At 47.3% G+C, this 18224-nt stretch overlaps 1 protein-coding gene across 1 annotated transcript in view; it reads left to right on the top strand.

Annotated features, from left to right (window-relative positions):
• The window catches only part of TEDC1 (tubulin epsilon and delta complex 1), a 71658-nt gene extending 66960 nt beyond the window's left edge, over nucleotides 1-4698 (top strand). Inside the window, exon 9 of the mRNA XM_039389797.1 lies at nucleotides 3449-4698. Within this exon, the coding sequence (XP_039245731.1) occupies nucleotides 3449-3808 (360 nt within the window). The 3' untranslated portion in view covers nucleotides 3809-4698. The remainder of the gene's footprint in view (nucleotides 1-3448) is intronic.
• The last annotated feature ends 13526 nt before the right edge of the window (nucleotides 4699-18224 follow it).

An 18224-nucleotide genomic window follows, 5' to 3' on the forward strand; every position in this document is an offset into this window, starting at 1 on the left:
ATTTGGAGGGGATTTTCTCAAAGTGCACCAGCTCCCTTTGGGATGAGGCTGATTCTGTAGAAGTGGAAACGATGATTATCATGTTGTTGTATTTATTTGGAGAGGATGTGCAGCACTTGTCAGACAGCACTACGCACCTAATTGGGAATTCAAATTCCGGCTGGTAGATTGAGACTGAAAGGCAGAGCTGTGGGATAGAAATGGGCAGGCACAAAATGCTGAGGCTCCTAATCTTTTACAATATGTTTGTTTAATACAAAGTGGTCTATTGAGATTGTTTTGCAGAGGAGAATAATCATTGTGTGCTGACTAATGGGAGACAGCATGCTGTTAGAGAGCATCAATTAACCATACAGGAGGAGATTATTGAGTATTTTCACAAGCATTCAGGATGTGAAGAGTAAAGGATATTGCATGAAGGTAACCCTCAGAGATTTTTAGCAATTGAAATCTATAAACTGCAACAAGAATATATTTGTGGCCATACATATGGCTGCAGAGCCTTCCAGGAAGAACAGTGTAGGAAAGAAGTGGAGGTAGCTTTCCAACTCCAGATTGTGCTGATAGGAAATAAATAGTACTTTGCTGAACTTGTTCTCTTATTTCATATTAATTTGAAAATTTTCTCTCTTAAATTTATCTAATGTTATCCCAGGAAATCCTGATCCTCTTTATAGAAGATAGTATGTGCAACACCCTTCTGATCCTCGGATGTAGGAATTTATTACACTTTCCTGACTGTAAGGCTGTTTTTCCTGTCCTTACAGCTGCTCCTGCTTCTGTACAGTAATTCTTATCCCTATTATTGCTGTGAGTTAGAACTCAATGCACTTAGTGCTGAGAGGAGCATGCTGCCCCTCCATCATGTGCCTCGTGTATGATATTAAAATTCTCCAATTTTGACCAGTGGAAAGCATGAAAACCTATGTTTCATTAAGAATGCTTTTATACAGCCCTACTTTGTTTCTGCTTGAGTTTAATGCGAGAAATAAATAACATTTTGTGGGCTCTGTTTGCTGAGTGATGTTGTTATTTGTAAGTAACTGGAAATTTTTCCCATCCTGGATTCCAGCGTTAAATCCACTTTGTGCAAACATAATTTTCCATTTATTCATTGGCTGTGGGGAGACTAGACAACACTTGAATTTATTTTTTCGGTTTTGTTCCTTCTAAAGCGGCGTCAGAGAATTGGACCTCAGATACTCTTTTAGCCAACAGCAAGAGATGTCCTGGGATTCCTTGGGGATTATGATAAAGAGGGACCCCTGGTTCTTGGACAAAGATAGACTTCTCTCAGCTTCAATTCTCTATTTAAATGCCTTAATCAACAGAGGTCTCCTTTAACAGATGGTTCTGCATCAATAAAGCCTTTAATGTGTTAGCAAAAATTCAGAGAAATTTACTCCCTCTCTGATTTGATTGATTTTCTTAATCTTTTTTAAGCGGAGGCTGAGGGGTGACAATAACTCATCAGAAGACTATGGAGAGGATTAATTACTTGGCTGCAAAACTCATGAAGATACTCTGAAGGAAGATGTGGGATGAGTGAGTGAAGCCCTGATGAAGTTGGTGTCAGTGGGGAAATTTGACTGTGACTGCAGCCCTTGCACCTGCACTTTGCACCTGTTAGAGAATGTAGACTGATCCCCTGTATTTCATAAGCTTCTGAACTTGTGTCAGTAGTAAAACCTTCCCCACTGATCTATGGAAAAAAGCGCTTTTTCTCCAGATACAGCAGCTGGTTTGACTCTGAGCAGCTGTAGCTTGATGGTGGCAAAGGCGAAGGGGCTTTTCTACCTTAGGACTCTTGTCCTTGCAGCTGTGGCTGCTTTGAGCTCTGCTTGATCTCTGGTGCTTCAGAGAGCTGCCAAAATATCTCTGACTTTACAGGGAACTTGTCAAAGCCCTAATGCGTGAGGTGCCGATATCTTAATGCAGATCTGCAGATTTAAAACCCCAAGGAGTTGTTCAGCTTCACCCGCGGCCAGGAATGGGAGGGGTTGCAGAGCAGTTTCAAGGCTGGAAGGGGTATCATTAGCACTGAGCTTGACCTGAGCTGAGCTTTGGCCAAAGGATTCATCCCTGGAGCTGCAGTGAAGCATTTCATGGTTCATTATCCTCACAGTAGGAAACAATGTCTTACTCTGAAGCTGAATATCTAACTTGAATTTTCATCCATTTGATCTTCTTATGGCTTTGTCAGCAGTCTGATCTCTCACCACCTTCTTTTCCACTATTTTTTAGGAACTAAAACTAATTATATATCTGTCTCCATAAATGGGATATTTTGAACTCTTGAAGTTTCATACTCTTAAAGCTTGTTTACTGAGCTGTGGATCATTGGGTGACCTGCCTTTGAATCATACTCTCTGTCTCCCTGTGGTTTTTTGAAGCATGAACTCCAGAACTGCACACAAGTCTCAGGAGAGCTCTGGGATTTGTGCAGGTTGCAGAGGCAGCATCTCTTTTCTGAAACTTTGCTGCTTTTTGGCTGAACTGATTTGGCAGCTTGTTGCCGTAGCAGAAACAGAAAATCCCATTGGACCAAGAACCATTTCTCTGAAGGCCTGAGTAGGGTGCCTCTTCTTAGTGATGTTTCCCCACTGACAAGTGCATTTTGAGATGAGTCACTGAATTCATATTTAATCCACTAGTAAAATTGGCAAGGCAATTACCATCTTGCAAGTTCTTCAGCTCAAATTGTTAGAGAACATTAAGTCAAATGCTTTGGAGAAATCCCAGTATATACTATGGCTTTTATCATCCAGATAAAAGTGATTCTATCAAAGAAAAGCTTTTGTTTTATTGGGGTCTGTCTTCACTGAAAGTGTGCTGCCTGGTACTCATTTTTGTCTTGGCCTCTACTTCTTTGTCTCTGGTCCTTTATTTTCCTTTTCCTAATTGTTACTCCATAATGGGAATTGAGAATGAAGGAATTGCTAACTTACAGCTGTCATCCCTACTTTTTAGCATTGCCAAATGCAGAAAGCATTTGCAAACTGAAATAATGCTGTTATTCACAAGGTAATTAATCTGTTATGACAGCCTGGTGGCTTAAAGCACAACAGTGATGAAGGTTGCTCTGCTGGGTCCCCCTTTTTGCTCCGTGTGTTTTGCTCTGAAGCCAAACCACCCACTCCTCAGTAAGAGGGAAGCATGCAGAGCCCTTGTGTATTAGTCATCAGTGGAGAGGCTGGTGGACTGTGAATCTGCAAACAAATGACTACAGACAGCTTTTTGGTTACTGAGGCTGCTGCCTGATAGAAAGCACGTTATCTTAATTCAGTTTTCACTGCCACACGCTTTAGTTTGTACTCACAGTTGGCTCTTCTTTTTGGTACATCCTAGTCCAAACACGACATTTTGTGTTGTTTCCTGATGGGAGGATTTCTTTTCACAGAAATGTACCATACTCTTCCCCTCCTGTTTTTTTTTCTTCTCTCTACAGGTGAAGGCAAGAGAGGAAGAACTACAGAAGGAGGGATTCTCTGCCACTGCTAGAAAGATACAGGAAAGAGTTGAACTAAAACTGCTAGATCTTACACGCCTTTGTGCTCCAAAAAAATATAAAATGCACGGTTTGTACAGGCTGGTGTTGAGGAGCGAACATCCTGCCAGCAAAATGGGCTTTGGCCAGTGTGTATCCAAGGAGCCTGTTTCAGCTGTCAGTGCTACAGAGGTGATCAGAGAACTGCGGATGAGAGAGGCCAGCCTGCAGAGAGAGCTGGAGCAGCTGCGGGAGGAGTGCCGGCACAGGCTGGATGCAATTGCAGAAGGGTTGGATGGAGTGATTTGTATCTCCCCTTGAGGAGATAAAGCTGGTCTGAGAAGAGCAAAGGAATAGGCTGACATGATGAGAACACGTTGTGCAGCCTGGCGTGGGGGAGCGCGAGGTGAGGAACCAAATGTAAGTTCTGATCTTTTAGCCTGGGAATCATAACTTGTTATTGCTTTGTGACTTGCACTGGGGCCATAACCTTTGTGGCTCTCTCTGCAGCCCCTTTATTGCCAACCTTGCCAATTAAATTCTGCATTAGGCCTTGGTGGGAGTGTGCATAAATCTCCCTTTTATCTTTGGGATTCTTCTGCCAAGCACTGTGCTCTTTTACAGTGCTCAGCTGCTAGGCACAGCATACATTGAGGCTGTGCACTGAAGTACTAATTGCATTCAATATTTTCCAGCAAATAGAAGAGTTCATTAGTCAGAAAAATCCAAGTATTGGAGAACATGTAAAGTACCAAGGCTTAGAGGGATTGGAAATATTCAAGAAAATATGCTGTTTCAATTCAGCTGGTTTGAGTATTTGTGGCAGCTATAATGCAGTCATGATAAAGAAAAACAAATGCCTAATAATAAATAAAGCAGTGCACCAATTTCATTTACTGGTGTGATGCACTTGAAATAATTGGGTTCTCAAAGAGAACAAACTAGAAACCCATTCCATCAAGTTATGAGTCACAATGAGATACATAAGTTATGGATCTGCTATAGGAAATTTCTGTGGTATAGAAATATGACCTTAACTTCCAAGCTTGAGGAGTCTCCAAGTTCTGTCTCTGGAGACTTCTTCTCTTGGAACATGCAAATGTTTTTCCCTTGACCTTCATTCCCTACCGTTTTCTATTTTGCTTTCACCAAGGAATATTGTTATATTCTGGTTGTACACTTTCAGGAATAAATATATTTTAAAAAACCCAGTTTGCTTTTCATTTGTGAATTGCTGTGAGCAATGGGCTCTCCTCCATCTGGGTTTCTGTCTACTACCCCAGCTCAGGGGTGTCACTGATTGCCAGTTGCTCTTGGCTCTCAGCAGGCAAAGGTAAGCACCTTTAAGGACCTACTTCCAGGCATCAGTACTGTTGCTGCTCCATGGGGAGACCATGTGCAGGTGGGGTGGGTGGACAAGGCTCAGATCTCTTTAAGGAAATTTCAGATGCTTCCAGACCCAGCTGCTGCTCCTGGAAGAATATCAATGGCCTTAAAAAGCCAACGCACACCACTCTGCTTTCCAGACCATCTCTGTAGGTGAAGGGTACCAAGCTCAGAACTGTTCAGGCTGGTACAATTTTGGGCAGGTGTTGGATCCAGGGCTGCTGACATTTAATGTACAAGAGGACTTACTCAGACACAGGTTTCACAGAAAATTATTCATGAATGGGAGAGAAACAGTATATCCTAGAACTAACAAGAGTGGCAGCACCAGTCTATCTCTCTTTGAGAATTTCATATCCTCCTTTAGCTTTTATAGAAGGAAATTTTCATACTGCATCACATTTCAGTTTAAAAACATTGCCCTCAGAAGACCCTTTGTTCTCCTGAGATTTTCAGCAGAGGAGAGTGTGCAGATATTCTTGAGCATGGCAAGAACACTCAGATTCAAGTGCAGGTCTAGCTCATGCCTTGCTGTGGCTTATCAGGGTTGGCTTAATGCCGAATGCCACGATGTATTATGCTGCTGTCCCCTTGAACTGACAGTAGTCATTTCTAGAATGACTTACTTCGGATTATCAACTCTTGTCATTGTGCACTTTGTGCAGTGTGTTCATCCAAGGACTCTACCTCATCAGAGACCACAACTAGCAGTGCCTTTACCCTGCTTGATCCTGAAGAAGTGTTTTTCTCTCTGGTGGAACGTCAGGAATGGCAGTGCTCAGTATGTCTGTGTATGTGTGTGTGTGATGTATAGAAGTGCCTACAGTGACTCACAGAAGGCATAAGCTGCTGAACTGACATAGCCACTGAAGCTGTCAGGATAGCCAGTGGGAGCTGGAGCTGCTTGTTCTGGCTTCTACATCGAGAGGGGCTGCAGCTGAGGCAGGTTAAAAGATCACCTTTCCAGCTGTGGGGCTCTGCTCCTGTTGTGTGCTGTGGACACCTCGCACTAAGAGCATAGGCAAGTACAGTTTTTATTTTCTGACACCAATTTTCCACTGCCTTTTGTTTCACGTACCAATTAGCTTAAACCAGAGCAGCTACTCTGCAGTCCCTGTTGAAGGTCAGTGGGGCATTTTGAGCTGGCAGTGGTTTTAAAACCAATACCTTTAACCTCCTCTTTCCTTTGCCCCTCTTTGAAGCACCAGCACAGAGAGTACAAAGCAGGAGGTATTATAAGGGCTTGGCGCTCTCATGCATCAGATTTTGGAGGGTGGTTTTCCTGTGAAGGCTGTCTTTTTAATATCACAGGAATTGGACACACGGGGTCATGTCATGTGGTCATGCCTCGGTGACTGGTCACACAACTTTTGGCTTTGGAGGCATATTAATACACCTGAAATACAGATGCTTTCCAGCCTTCATGAGCTTGGCCAGGCATCAGCTGTCTCTCCAGTACTGGTGGGAGATGCTGTATGATAAATATCACTTGAAAGCCTAAGAAAATACCCCTGCATTAACACCAGCTGCAGTGAGAGCAGGAAAGTGAACTGAGTGACCACAGTCACACTTAATGGGATATAATCTATGAACAAATAGGTGTTTGTCACCTTACCGTGGCATTTGTTCAGGCTGACTTCTCTCACCTGCCATCACAGCCCAGCAGTTTTAAAGGCTGCAGTGGCCCCCTCAGTCACCAGGGCTTCGCCCTGTGTCAGGAGTCGGGGATGCTGCAGAAGTGGGAATGGCTGCCCTGGGAATTGTGCGACAACCAGTAGCCAAGTGACTGGTTGGTCTCTGGCAGATGCTGTGGCAGGTGGAAGATGACTCAAGGAGTGCGTGTCATTCATGGGCTCCTGCATGCTTGGTAAATGTTAGGCATTACTTTACAGGAATTGGGGAGTGTTGTAAACAACCCACTGCAGGCTGAAGGAAAGACAAGAGCTGTTAAGAGGTTTATCCTTTGCCATACCACCGTGCTGGTTGTACATTTCTTTATGAAAGCAGGGATCTGCCCTAAAATTGTTGATGGGGTTGAACAGAGAAGAGTGGGTATCACTGGGCAAGCTGAATGTTACATTGTGTGCAATTGGTTGTTGAGTGGTGGGAGAAGGCTCATGGTGATGTCTGAACATCTGAGACAGGCAGCAGGGTTTGGTTTGGTTTCTGCTTTTTTGAAGAAGCTACAGCAGAAGTTATCCCTGTTGGTGCATCCTAAAGGGAGTTAGTTTAGTTTGGGTTTGGATGCAGAGTTTCTAAGTGATGTTAGGGAGAGAGGAATCTATTAGAGGTGATGGCCCGTGTTGGAAAAGCAGGAAACCAGTGTTAAATCAGTACCTGGCAGAGATGCTGCACGTGGTAGTGGGGTACACCTGACAAGGGTCGGGCAGTGAAGAGCTGTCCCAGATGTTCACCTGGTGACAGCTCCCAGCTCAGCCTGTCTATGTGAAGACCCCATCACAGCTAAGCCTCCTTGTGGAACTGGGAGTACTTGGCTTTTGTCTTCATGTTCTGGTGATGCTTCACTGAAGACAGGCTGAGTTACTGCTGCAGTGTTTGAACTACACTCTCTGGTGATGGAGTGCTTTCAAGCGTAGCCTTAAGAGAACCTTTTACAGGACTTCTGTGTGTGCAGGTTCTGGTGCGCCAGCATGGAGGTGTTTATAGAAGAGCTCAGTTTAACCTTTTGCTCTGATGTAACTGGTGCTTGCTTTCCAAGCATCTTGCTAGGAAAATGGAATTGGCCATAAATACTTAATTGGCTGATAACTCTGGCTCGCACTGTGTAGCTGGAAATATTCCTCCCCAAATAACTGAGCATCAATCAGCTTGCAGTCAAAACAGGAGGTTTACTTTGCAAAAGGCAAGCGTGGCATCCGCAGTCACCGCTCCTGACAACATTGTGCCTGCTGGTAAATAACGGCTGCAACCTATGTTTAAAAATAAGAGCTGCTGGGAGTAGTGATTTCCAGCCTAGAGTGTTTTGGGTTCCCTGTGGGATCCCTCCACCAGCTCCTGCTGGAGGATGAGCTGCTAGCAGTTGGTGTGAGCATGTGTGTGTGGCAGCGTGGTGCAGGCTCAGTGGGAGTTAACACATGCCTGATGGTTGAGCTCCCTCTCCTCTGACCCTCAGCCACTTGCAGTGAGAGCCTCAGGTCTTTCACCCTCACGCTTCGCCTCCTGGAGCCAACAGCTCATATGGAGCTGTCTGCCAGTACTGCTGCTCCTCAGCTGACAGCCCAAGCCCTCAGGGATGGTGTCTTGCCCCTAGGCTGGGAAACCTCTCATCCTCCCGGACACTTCATACCCAGCCTGTGTCACAGCCACCAGGACACGGCCAGATCCCTGTCCCTAAGGGGTTTTGTTCTCCTGCTGCTTTGAAATGGGAGGCAGGGAAGATGAAGGTGTGCAGCCCCTAGAAACTGTGAGCATCCAGTCTCAAGTGCAAGCTCCTGGCCCAGGCTGGGGGTGCCTGTTCAAGCCCCAGCTTCTGGCTCCAATGGGATTTGTGCATACAAATCTTTGCCAGTCTCACCATCATCCCCCAGCATCCCCATCTCTTCATGTCCCACTAAGGAGCTGTTGCAGGCAGGTGCCTTTGTTGTTAACTGTGCCACCTTATTTCCCAGCTTGAATCTTAGTGTCTGCCTCCAGTCCTTCTGGTTTGCTTCCTTCTGCAGGGCTGGAGAGCCTGCTACTCACCAAGAAATAGTCCTCGTGCAGGTCCATCTAGGCAATGAACAAAGGGAGTGCAAGCACCTGTGGAAAGCAACCCCCTGTGGCTCCTGGGGGCTGAGAGGGGCAGCAGGGAGAGGGAGAGAGGCACAGCCAGCCTGGGCTGGGTGGGCAGTGAGGCCGGGAGGAAGCCTTGCTCTCTTGGTGGCTCATGCTTTGATTTAGCATGACGTACAGCTAAGAAATATTTGAGTGTGGCAGCCTGCATCAGAGACAAGCAAACAAGGGATTTACTAGGGTAGTGTCATAGCAGGCTCTCAGTCACTACTAATGCTCTCCTTCTCCCATCTGACCTTATTAACTCAGCCTGGTTGTTTCACAGGACGCTTCCCTTGCCTTGCAGCAGCCCACAGCTGCTCTGGAGGGAACAGAGCTGCAAATCCTCTGGAAAGACCAAATGGCTTGGTGGAGCACAACCAAAATGCCAGCAGGGAGCAGGATGCGGGGGGTAAGCCAGCACAGCAGAACTGTGCCTGCTCTTAGGCTTGTAAAGGAGCCACCAAACATCCTTTATGTTACAAATACAAATCCAAGGTAAAAAGCTGGTATTTTCTGCCATTTTCTGCTCAGTTGGCAAAATCTCCAGCAGCTGGGGGGTGTGTGGGGGTGTGTGTGTGTGTAATTTGCTTAATCCTGCTAGGCTGTTGTCATCCACCTGGGATTTGCAGCTTTCCTGGGCCATAAGCAAATGGGTGCTGGGGCTGTGCTGACAGCCAGGTCCCAGAAGGACACAGGACATTGAAAGGCAGCAGTCAGATGTTTTATTGGGGTGCTATTGCCTTAGGACGCCCTGTTGAACCAGAGTGGCCGTGGAGCATAGTGTGGGAGCTGGAGGGTCCCCCAGCCCCCTGGTCTCCTGCTGCTGTGTCCTCCTTGTCAGAGAGGGATGAAGGGCAGGTACAAGCCTGTGTGTTTTCTGTAAGCACAAAAATTGCTGCCTCTTGTGCTGGCTCAGCCCTGTCCCTCGACAGCATCAGGCCCTGGAATGACGTTGCTTGTCCAGGTTGCACCATTAATGCCATAAAACAGCCCACTTCTGTCACGGGCTCAGCAGGGAGTGGGAAGAAGCCTTAGACTGACTGAGCTCTGAAGCAAAGTTCATCCTGTTGTTGGCATGAGGTGGTCTGTGACTCCTGGAGCAGGATTAGCCCCTGATCTAAAATGAGAGAAGAGGGTCCCACCCCAGCTGTGGGATGAGCCTCGAGGTGTGGTGTGAGGTGTGGGCGAACCACGAGCCTGTGGTGGTTCACTTTGCGTGAATGTTTCGATGCCCTGAGATGTGATATTAATTCATTAGTGTCCTCTAAGGAAATGAGCTTTCTAAATAATTTTGTAGAAGTATCTTTTTTGTTTATACTGATTAATATTAAAAATGCTAATATGTATTTTTTAATGCTAACCGCTGGCAAGGAGACCACGCTATCACCCTTGATTAATGCCAGCTTTCATGGTGCTGACATAGTGTCTTCTCTCTTCAAAAACCCCTTTTTGAAATGAAAATGCACTGTAAAGCCCCTAGCCAAGAGTCTGGGCTGCCTGGTGGATGGGGGAGATGTCCTGGCCAAGGCTATGCCCGTCTCCTTGCCTGCTGGGTGCCACCACAGGGGGACAAGGCAGCATGGCCAGCCTGTGCTGTGCACGCTCATGTTCCCTATTAATCCTTGGCTCCCTGCAGATTCAGGGCATGCATTAATTTCAGGCTCTTACAGGTTTCCATTTGTATTCTCCCATTTTCATTGCTACCCTCTCAAGGCCAAGGCCAGCAGCAAAAGGCATCATAACAATAAAGCTCGATTGCAAGTTATTTGCTTGGCATCGTTGGATCTGCCAAACAGTGATATTAATTTTGTCTCTCAATGAAGGAAATATTCTGCTGATTAGCCATGGGGGCAGCATTTGTTCTAGAAAGCAGCTTTTAATAGGTCTTTATATCATGCTGTAATTTGTATTGCTAAGTCAAGAAGAGCTTTTCATTGACACGCTCGGGGTCTGCACCTCCAAGGCTGGACAGGGGGGTGGTGGCTTGTGGCACTGAGATGAACACAAACTTGTGTTGTGGTGGAAAGTCGGGTGTCCTGATTTGGACTGTAAGTGCTGTGGGGAAGGAGGGGGCTGCAGGATGGGAAGGGCAAGGATTACAGTGGGGAGGGACAGCATCACCATCCCTATGGGGGTGCTATGGGCATGTGCTGCTGCAGCCAGCCCAGCCCCAGGGATGCACAGCCCTGCTGCTCCCCTAGGAGCTGTGATGGGGACAGGGACGGGCTCACCGGGCTGTGAATCTTCCCAGGGAGAAGATTGCAGCGCCGAGGGGGTTGGAGAGCACGTGTTCTGCAAGAGTGCTCCACTGCCCACCAGCCATGGCCGCGCTCCAGCCTCTGCGGGGAGAGGGATGGGAGTGATTTATGGTCTCACTGCTCAGCAGGGATTTTTCTCTTGCCTATGTTTAATTTTGTTTGGAGATTATAGTGCTTTTTAAAACAACAATCTGTCGTGCACTTGAAGAGATAACCTGGGGCGAAAGTTTCCTGGTGCTGCCCTGGCACACAGTCGTGCCGTGAGTATTTAATGTGGGGTGCATGGAGCCTGCACCAGGGTGCTGATGGGGACATTACCCCCTGTTCCAACTATAGCTCAGCATTTCTACCTATGTCCTTTGTTGCCGCTGCTCTCACACACGAGCCCTGACTAGACGTGCACTTGGCCTTGGCTGCACTGCCAAGGGCAGCGCTGGTGGGTCTGGGGCCCCCGACAGCTCCCTGCCACCCAGCTGCCCTCCTCCCTGTCAGCAGTGCTGTGCATTTCTTCCCTCTCTCAGCACCATTTTCCCAAGCACAGCCATGTGGCCCTCTGCTTTGAGCTCTGTTTCTCTGTCAGCAGCCCCACGGAGCACAGCAGTGCCTGTGGCAGCCCAGGGGTCCCGGTGGGCACAAGTGTGAGCCGGCTTCCATCCAGTGGCTGCTCAGGGGGAGGCACATGCCCTGGGCAATGCTGAGGGAGCAGATGGCATTCAATTTCTAAGGGTAAAAATGCTTTTTAAAGTATTTTTTTTTCCCATCTATTGCTCAGAAATTGTTTGCCTTGAAAGAAATGGGTTAGAACAGAGCAAGGAACAGGGATTTTGCTGTTTTGGCTGCAGGGACTCTGTATGCTAATAAATTATCAAAAGGACCCGAGTCCCCCTAAGAGTCCTCCTGTAAGAGATGCTCCAACTGCTGCTTATCCCTTCCATTGCCACCTCTGGCTTTGGGGATGGGGCCTCTCCCTGTTTACCCATCTCAAGTAGGAATCCCAATGAGAAAAAGCGAGGAGGAGGATGTCACCAGGCTGTACTTTCTCTCCTCTCACGTGTTGCTGAGGGATGGAAATTGAGGTGTGTGCTGCTGTCCTGGACCAAGGGCAATGGTATGCTCTTGAGTCAGGTGAGCTGGGCAGACCTGGGAGCTCTGCCAATGGGGCTGTGTGGCCAGGGGAGGATGGTACAGGGTGCTCCAGGGCTGCATTTACCTGCTTCATGCCCTACCAGATGGGACCAGTGAGGAATAGGCTGCCACCAAGCCTGAATGCTGCGAGCATATCCTCTCTCCTGCCAGAGAGCATCAGCAGCAATCCTCTGGGATGAGCTTGGGGAGGTTTTGGTGACAGTGCATGGCCTGGAAGGCTTGCTGGCACACAGGACTGCTCCCACAGGACCCTCGGAGCCCCAGGCAGAAGGTTACTTTCAGGTAGGAGCTTGCTAATCCTGCAGTTGGAACATTTCAGCTTTACTCAGTGGGAACATTTTAATGAGATGTAGGCATTTTCCCCAGCTATTTCCAAAGAACTGCCACAACCTAGTCCTTGAGATGAATATTATATTCACAAAGTTATTGTTTCGTAAAGCGTTTCTTTAATAGTATGAAGTTTTAATGCAGTTTCAAGTGTGTTTCTGTGTGGGAAGTACATATATTTAGGAATGCTTATTTGATAACTGAAGACCTGCTTATCTGATAGCTCAAGACCTTTCCCCACGCACAAAATCCCCACTGTCTTGTAGAGCTCCCAGGCAGAGTCACGCATCATCATGTTCATTTGTTTTGAAGAATCTGTACAGAAAATTAGGCAGTATCAGCTTCTCTGCCTGATGTACTGGTGCAGGTTCAGCTCTCTGGTTTATCAGCCTCCTGAACAATCTGTATTTCATTCCTCATCCTGCCTCTTTGCTGAACTTGGAGACCTCGCGTGGCTGCCAATCAAAGGAAGAGAGAAATTAGAAATTGTTTCAGATGAGGCTGGAGTATTTAATCATTTCAGTCTCCAAACTATTCAGTGGGGGGTCATCTAGATAACATCCCAAAAATACTGTCCAGTAATATGTGATCAAATAATCAGGTGGCCTGTTTTGCAGGTTGTTTGGGGTTTTTTGTTTGTTTGCGTGGTTTTTCTGGTTTGTTTTTGTTTGGGTTTTGTTTGTTTTTTTCTTTTCTTTTTTTTGGATATTGCTGCTGCCTGTGGATCCCTCCCAACCTTACACTCCGTGCCATAACATGCTCCCGCATGAAGGGAAAATCTGTGGCATCTTTGCCAGAGCTGTGCATCCCCAGCGCCCTTCGGCTTGAGAAATAAACTAATAAAGGATAAAAGGGAGTTATGGGTCTAATAAAAAGGATTATTTTTCCACAGGACAGGCCGTGTGCCTTCAGCCCTGTTGCACAGGGCATCTCTGAGCCTCACTAAGTGTCAAATGAAATGGGCTAATGAAATGGATTAGGATCTTAATAGCACATTTGATTAGTGAAGCTCTCACCTCCGGGCACTCTCTCATGTGTGTTAATGGGCGCTGCGGGGGACGGCTGCCTAAATGAGTCTGTTAATGTGGATGAGCTGATGTGGGCTCCCTGTCACCGTGTCGCCCCGGCTGCAGCCAGAGCCCCCGGCTGCCCACGGGGAAACCTGCCTGTCTGGAGTGAGAAGTGCACTTTTGTGTGAAAAAGGGGGGGGGGGGGGAGGAAGGAAAAATACAATTTTTTTTGTCTGTCGGTGAAAAGAAAAAGACGTATCTGTTCTTGAAGTACGTCACTCTAGGAGGGTCTGACGTATTGTGATGGATGAGGATCTATGAGTAGGGCTGCTGTTCCAAAAGTATTCATGGAGCCCTTTAAGAACGTGCTGGGATAATTCTTGTGTACTGGAGCACCACCTGTCCTTCCCCCATGGCTGGATGTCCCCAGGGTCTCAGGCACAGGGAGAAATGGCTCTGCCTTAGTGGTGGCTCCTGATGTAATTAACGATTCCCAGGGCGGCACAGGGTGAAATCGGTGTCTGCCACTCATTAAGATGATTGTGCCCAGTCAGTGCCTGCTTTGCCATCCTGGAGGGCTTGCAGAAGGAGGCGGCGGGAGCAAGAGGGCTGCAAGGAGGGAGAGAGGGAACCCTGCTGCCCCGCCTGCAGGTTGGGCAGTGGAGGGTTGGATGCATCAGAGATATGTAAACACTGCTGCACTGCATCCAGGGTGCCTGAATAACTCCTTAACAAATTTTCATAATGTTTCTTATTTCAGTGTCAGGCAGTAAATAACATAGAGCCATAAACAGTTAGGATGCTGTAGGGAGCCAGGAGTTATAAATTGCTGATGCAATAAGCTATCACATATCTTAAGGAAAGGATTTAAAATATTTAAATGAATAAACGTACAGAGCTGACCTTGTTTCTTCTTGTTTTTTGTTTGTTTGTTTGTTTGTTTGTTTGGGTTTTGGTTTTTTTTGTTTGGTTTTGGTTCTGGGTTTTGGTTTTTGGTTTTTTTTTAATCAGATGGCTCCAAGATCCAGCAAATTCAGAGAAAAGGAGTCCACAGGCAGTCAGCCCTGCACATGGCTGCTGTCTGCTGAGAGTAAGAGCTTCATTGTCCTGTCCTGTGAGTTGTCTCTGACTGGGGCCTTTTTTATGGTATTTGTTATTTCAAAGCAAAATAATTGAACAGCCAACTCTTTGAGTGCCTCTCACGTCAGCCCTTGTGGCAAAGTGCCTTCTTCCTAGAGTTATTCCTTGTTCTGAAGTCTCATGAATTCTCTGAAATTATGTACTGAGGGGACAACCAGCATCTCCCAGCCCAGACACTCACTGTGCTGTAGGATGTCTCAGACTTCTCTGTGGGTTGATCAGGCATATAGCAGCCTTCCAGTACCTAAAAGGGTTATAAAAAAGAGGGAGAGGGACATTTGTCAAGGACATGTAGTGACAGGATAGGGGAGAGTGGATTTAAACTGAAAGAGGGCAGGGTTAGATTAGATAATAAGAAGAAATTGTTTACTGTGAGGGTGGTGAGGCAGTGGCACAGATTACCCAGAGAATCTGTGGATGCCCCATCCCTGGAAGTGTTCAAAGCCAGGTTGATTGGGCTCTGAACAACCTGGTCTAAAGGAAGGTGTCCCTGCCACCATTCTATGATTTTCTGGTTCTACCAGAGGCAGAAAGGGTTCTTGAACCGTCCTTATGGTAGTGGGCAAGGCAAGTGGTACATCAGCTTTCAGTCTTGCTGTTGAGATTGAGCTCTTTCTTCTTCACCTTTGGGGTTAGCATGCCGCTGACAACTGTGGGTGCAAGTCCTGAAGTGTACTGTTGTTGGTCCCTTTTTGAGCTGCATGGACACAGCTGCCCTGCCTGAAGTGGTTCTGCACACAAGACTGGGTATGAAAGCTGGGAAGGGTTCTCAGAGTAGGAGCATAAGAAGCAGTTACCGTGAAGGACAGGAACAAGTAGGCACTTGCCATGTGTGCAGCTTCCAACTGTGTAGCCAGAGACAGGAATGGCCACAGGGGTGGCACAAAGCATTGTGCTGGAAACTTGGGAGAGCTGCACTTTTTGGGATGATAGGATCCTCATCCTAGGACCCTTCAACTCAAAAAAGCCACAGAGAAGAAAAGGCATGTAAGGAGAAAAACAAAATAAGAGAGAAAAACAAAATAAGAGAGAAAAAAGACTAGCCAGACTACTGTCAGCAGCAGCAAGTACCAAAAGATGACAAAACAGGAGTATCTGTTAAACTAGAGTCTAGGCACTACTCGGGCAGCTCAAACAGGTAAAAACCAGCTCTTAAGAAGCCCAGAAAATTAAGATTCAAAGTAAAAGTGGGCTGGAGCCCAAACAACCCCTCTGTGCCACACATCCAAGCCCAGGCAAAGGTCCCCAGCTGTCCTTTTCCAGCCCTGCTCAGAATCCCTGCAGGTGAGGGATATATTTTGGCATCTTCCTGTATGTTAAATACAGATCTCTGGGGCCTGGAAATTGTTTCAGTAATTTGGCTCACCGTTGGTAAAGCAATCAGTCATTGGAATAACGTTAGCAGTGCCTGATGTCACCACCGTTTCCATGGCAATGGGCAGATTCCTGAGGCAGAGAGGAGTGTGTATATGTGTGTGTGTGTGTGTGTGTGTGTGTGTGCACGGGAGCTGTGGCATGGGGTGTGCAGGAGAACAACCAGCCCTGAGCCAGAGTCCAGAGGTTTCCAAATCATTGCACCAGCAATGCCAACCCTGCCAGTGTTGCAGCACAGGGTCATCCTAAAGCAGAAGGGTTCCAGTCCCCTTGTCCTTTGTCCCTAGCTGGCTGCTGAATGGTGCATGAGAAAATGATGCCAGGAAGGGGAATAAATCCAGAGCAGTGATGTGTCCCATGGAAGGGGGGCATCTCCCAGGGGTAAATGACTGAAGGAGGGATGCCCTGTGCTCTGCAATAGCAGTCTGAGAGCAGAGGGAAGTGACGGGCTGCTTGTTAATGACAAATGTCATTAGAAATGATGTGAAATACAGGGTCAGGTGAGTTATGGCCTAACTTGTATCATATTTTAGTATGCCAGCTCTATTAGAACATTTATACTGCTTTTCTCCCTAAGTGCTAGCATAGCACTGAAGTGACACCTTGCTGTCCAGAGCTCTCAAGACTCCAGGTTATCCCCTGGGTCCCTGAGAACCTGCGGGGATGGGAGGCGAGACAGACTGAGCCTCAGGACACAGGAACAGCACCAAAAGCCCTGATTAGGAGCCGAGAGTGAGGAAAGTAGCATTACTGCACCTCTGCTTCATAGAGAAGGTCTGCCCGGTCTCTCTCTTTCCTAAATTAACTCCCTGGTGAAGCTGGAAGAGGACCTCTGCCCAGCCTGGTCAGTTCCTGGCCCCTGGCTCCAGCCTGCATGAGGAGTCTGGGAAACCTGTGAGAGCTTGTTTGCATCCATCCTTCCCAGCCAGGTATGACAGGCAGGGCAGACACTTTTCCACTGCCTGAGCATTCAGATCTAATCCATGTTGAGGGCAAACTTCTCGAGCTGGTGGAGAGCATCCGCTGGCGAGGTACAATGACTGGGAGGGAGATAATGCAATTGCTTCATTTGGAGCAATTAGAGCGGAGCAAAACCATGTTTTTATAAAGGAACTCAATATTGGTAAGTGATGCATGGCTGCTTTTTGTTAGCACAGGGTTGCAAAGCAATTTTCCTGCGCGTTAGGGGCAGCGCACAGGGCTGACTTGTTTGCAGTGTGGGTTGTGGTGGGAATTTTCAGTCTGCATTGGAATGAGCTGCTCCATTTGAATGAGCTGCCCAGGGAGGTTGTGGAGTCTCTCTCTCTGGAGACATTCAGAAATCACCTGGGCACGTTCCTGTGTAACCTGCTCTAGGTGACCCTGCCTTGTCAGGGGGGGTTGGACAAGATGATTTCCAGAGCTCCCTTCCAACCCTAACAATTCTGTGATTCTGTTTTCTGGTGAATTTAGAAACAGGCTGTGGGCAGGAAGAGGGGACAGTGGGCACCTCCCAGAGATTTCCAGGCTCTCAGTGGCACTTGTCATGGCTCGGGTCACAGCAGTCCTGCCTGAGCAGCATTTGTGCCATCGGGTTTTGGACCATCCTGTCCTCCTGGGACAACTCCTAGCCTAGAAACTGCTGCCAGGGACAGATGCAAGAGGACACTGGTGGCTGCTGGGGTGCATCACTGGATGCTGAGGGACATCACAGCATGTTATTCAAGTCAGCTCTTGTAATAAAGGTTGTAAGGAAAGCTGGAATTTTAATCCCATTGATCCAGCCTCAGGATCAAGGCTCGGAGAAGACAGCATGATGTAGTCAATCTGCAGATCAGGAGATAGCAGCAAGAACAAAAGAGCATGAAAGCAATGCCTTTTCCTCTGGCACTCAGAGATGGGGCCAAGGAAATTTAGGAAATTGATACCTGACAGATGCCTTTTATATGGCAAGGATTCCATGCAGGAGTCAGAGAGGATTTAAGCTGTTGCCAGAACAGAATCTGATAGCCTGAGGTGTTTCTATACCTGTAGAGAAGATAACAATAATGATAACAACAACATAAGGAACAAGGTAATTAATGCTCTAAATGGACTGCAAGGTCAATCCTATAATTTGTGTGGGAGGTGCAGGGATGGTTTGTACCCAGTAAGGTCACAGCCACATCCAGCTGCCTGCAAAGCCATTGCCACCTTCCTCTGCCCACATCCCTCAAGTGCAGCTGATGTGGTGCCAGGCACAGTGGTGTCAGCTGCACCCCTAAATCCGTGCTGGGGCACAGATATGTGATTAAGCCCCTGCCTCGGAGAGCTGGAGCTGCTGTGGCCAGTGGCTTGGTGGAC

The sequence above is a fragment of the Pipra filicauda genome, unplaced genomic scaffold, assembly GCF_003945595.2.
Source record: "Pipra filicauda isolate LSUMZ 115617 unplaced genomic scaffold, ASM394559v2 scaffold76_size2844353_pilon, whole genome shotgun sequence".
NCBI classification, from domain to species: domain Eukaryota; kingdom Metazoa; phylum Chordata; class Aves; order Passeriformes; family Pipridae; genus Pipra; species Pipra filicauda.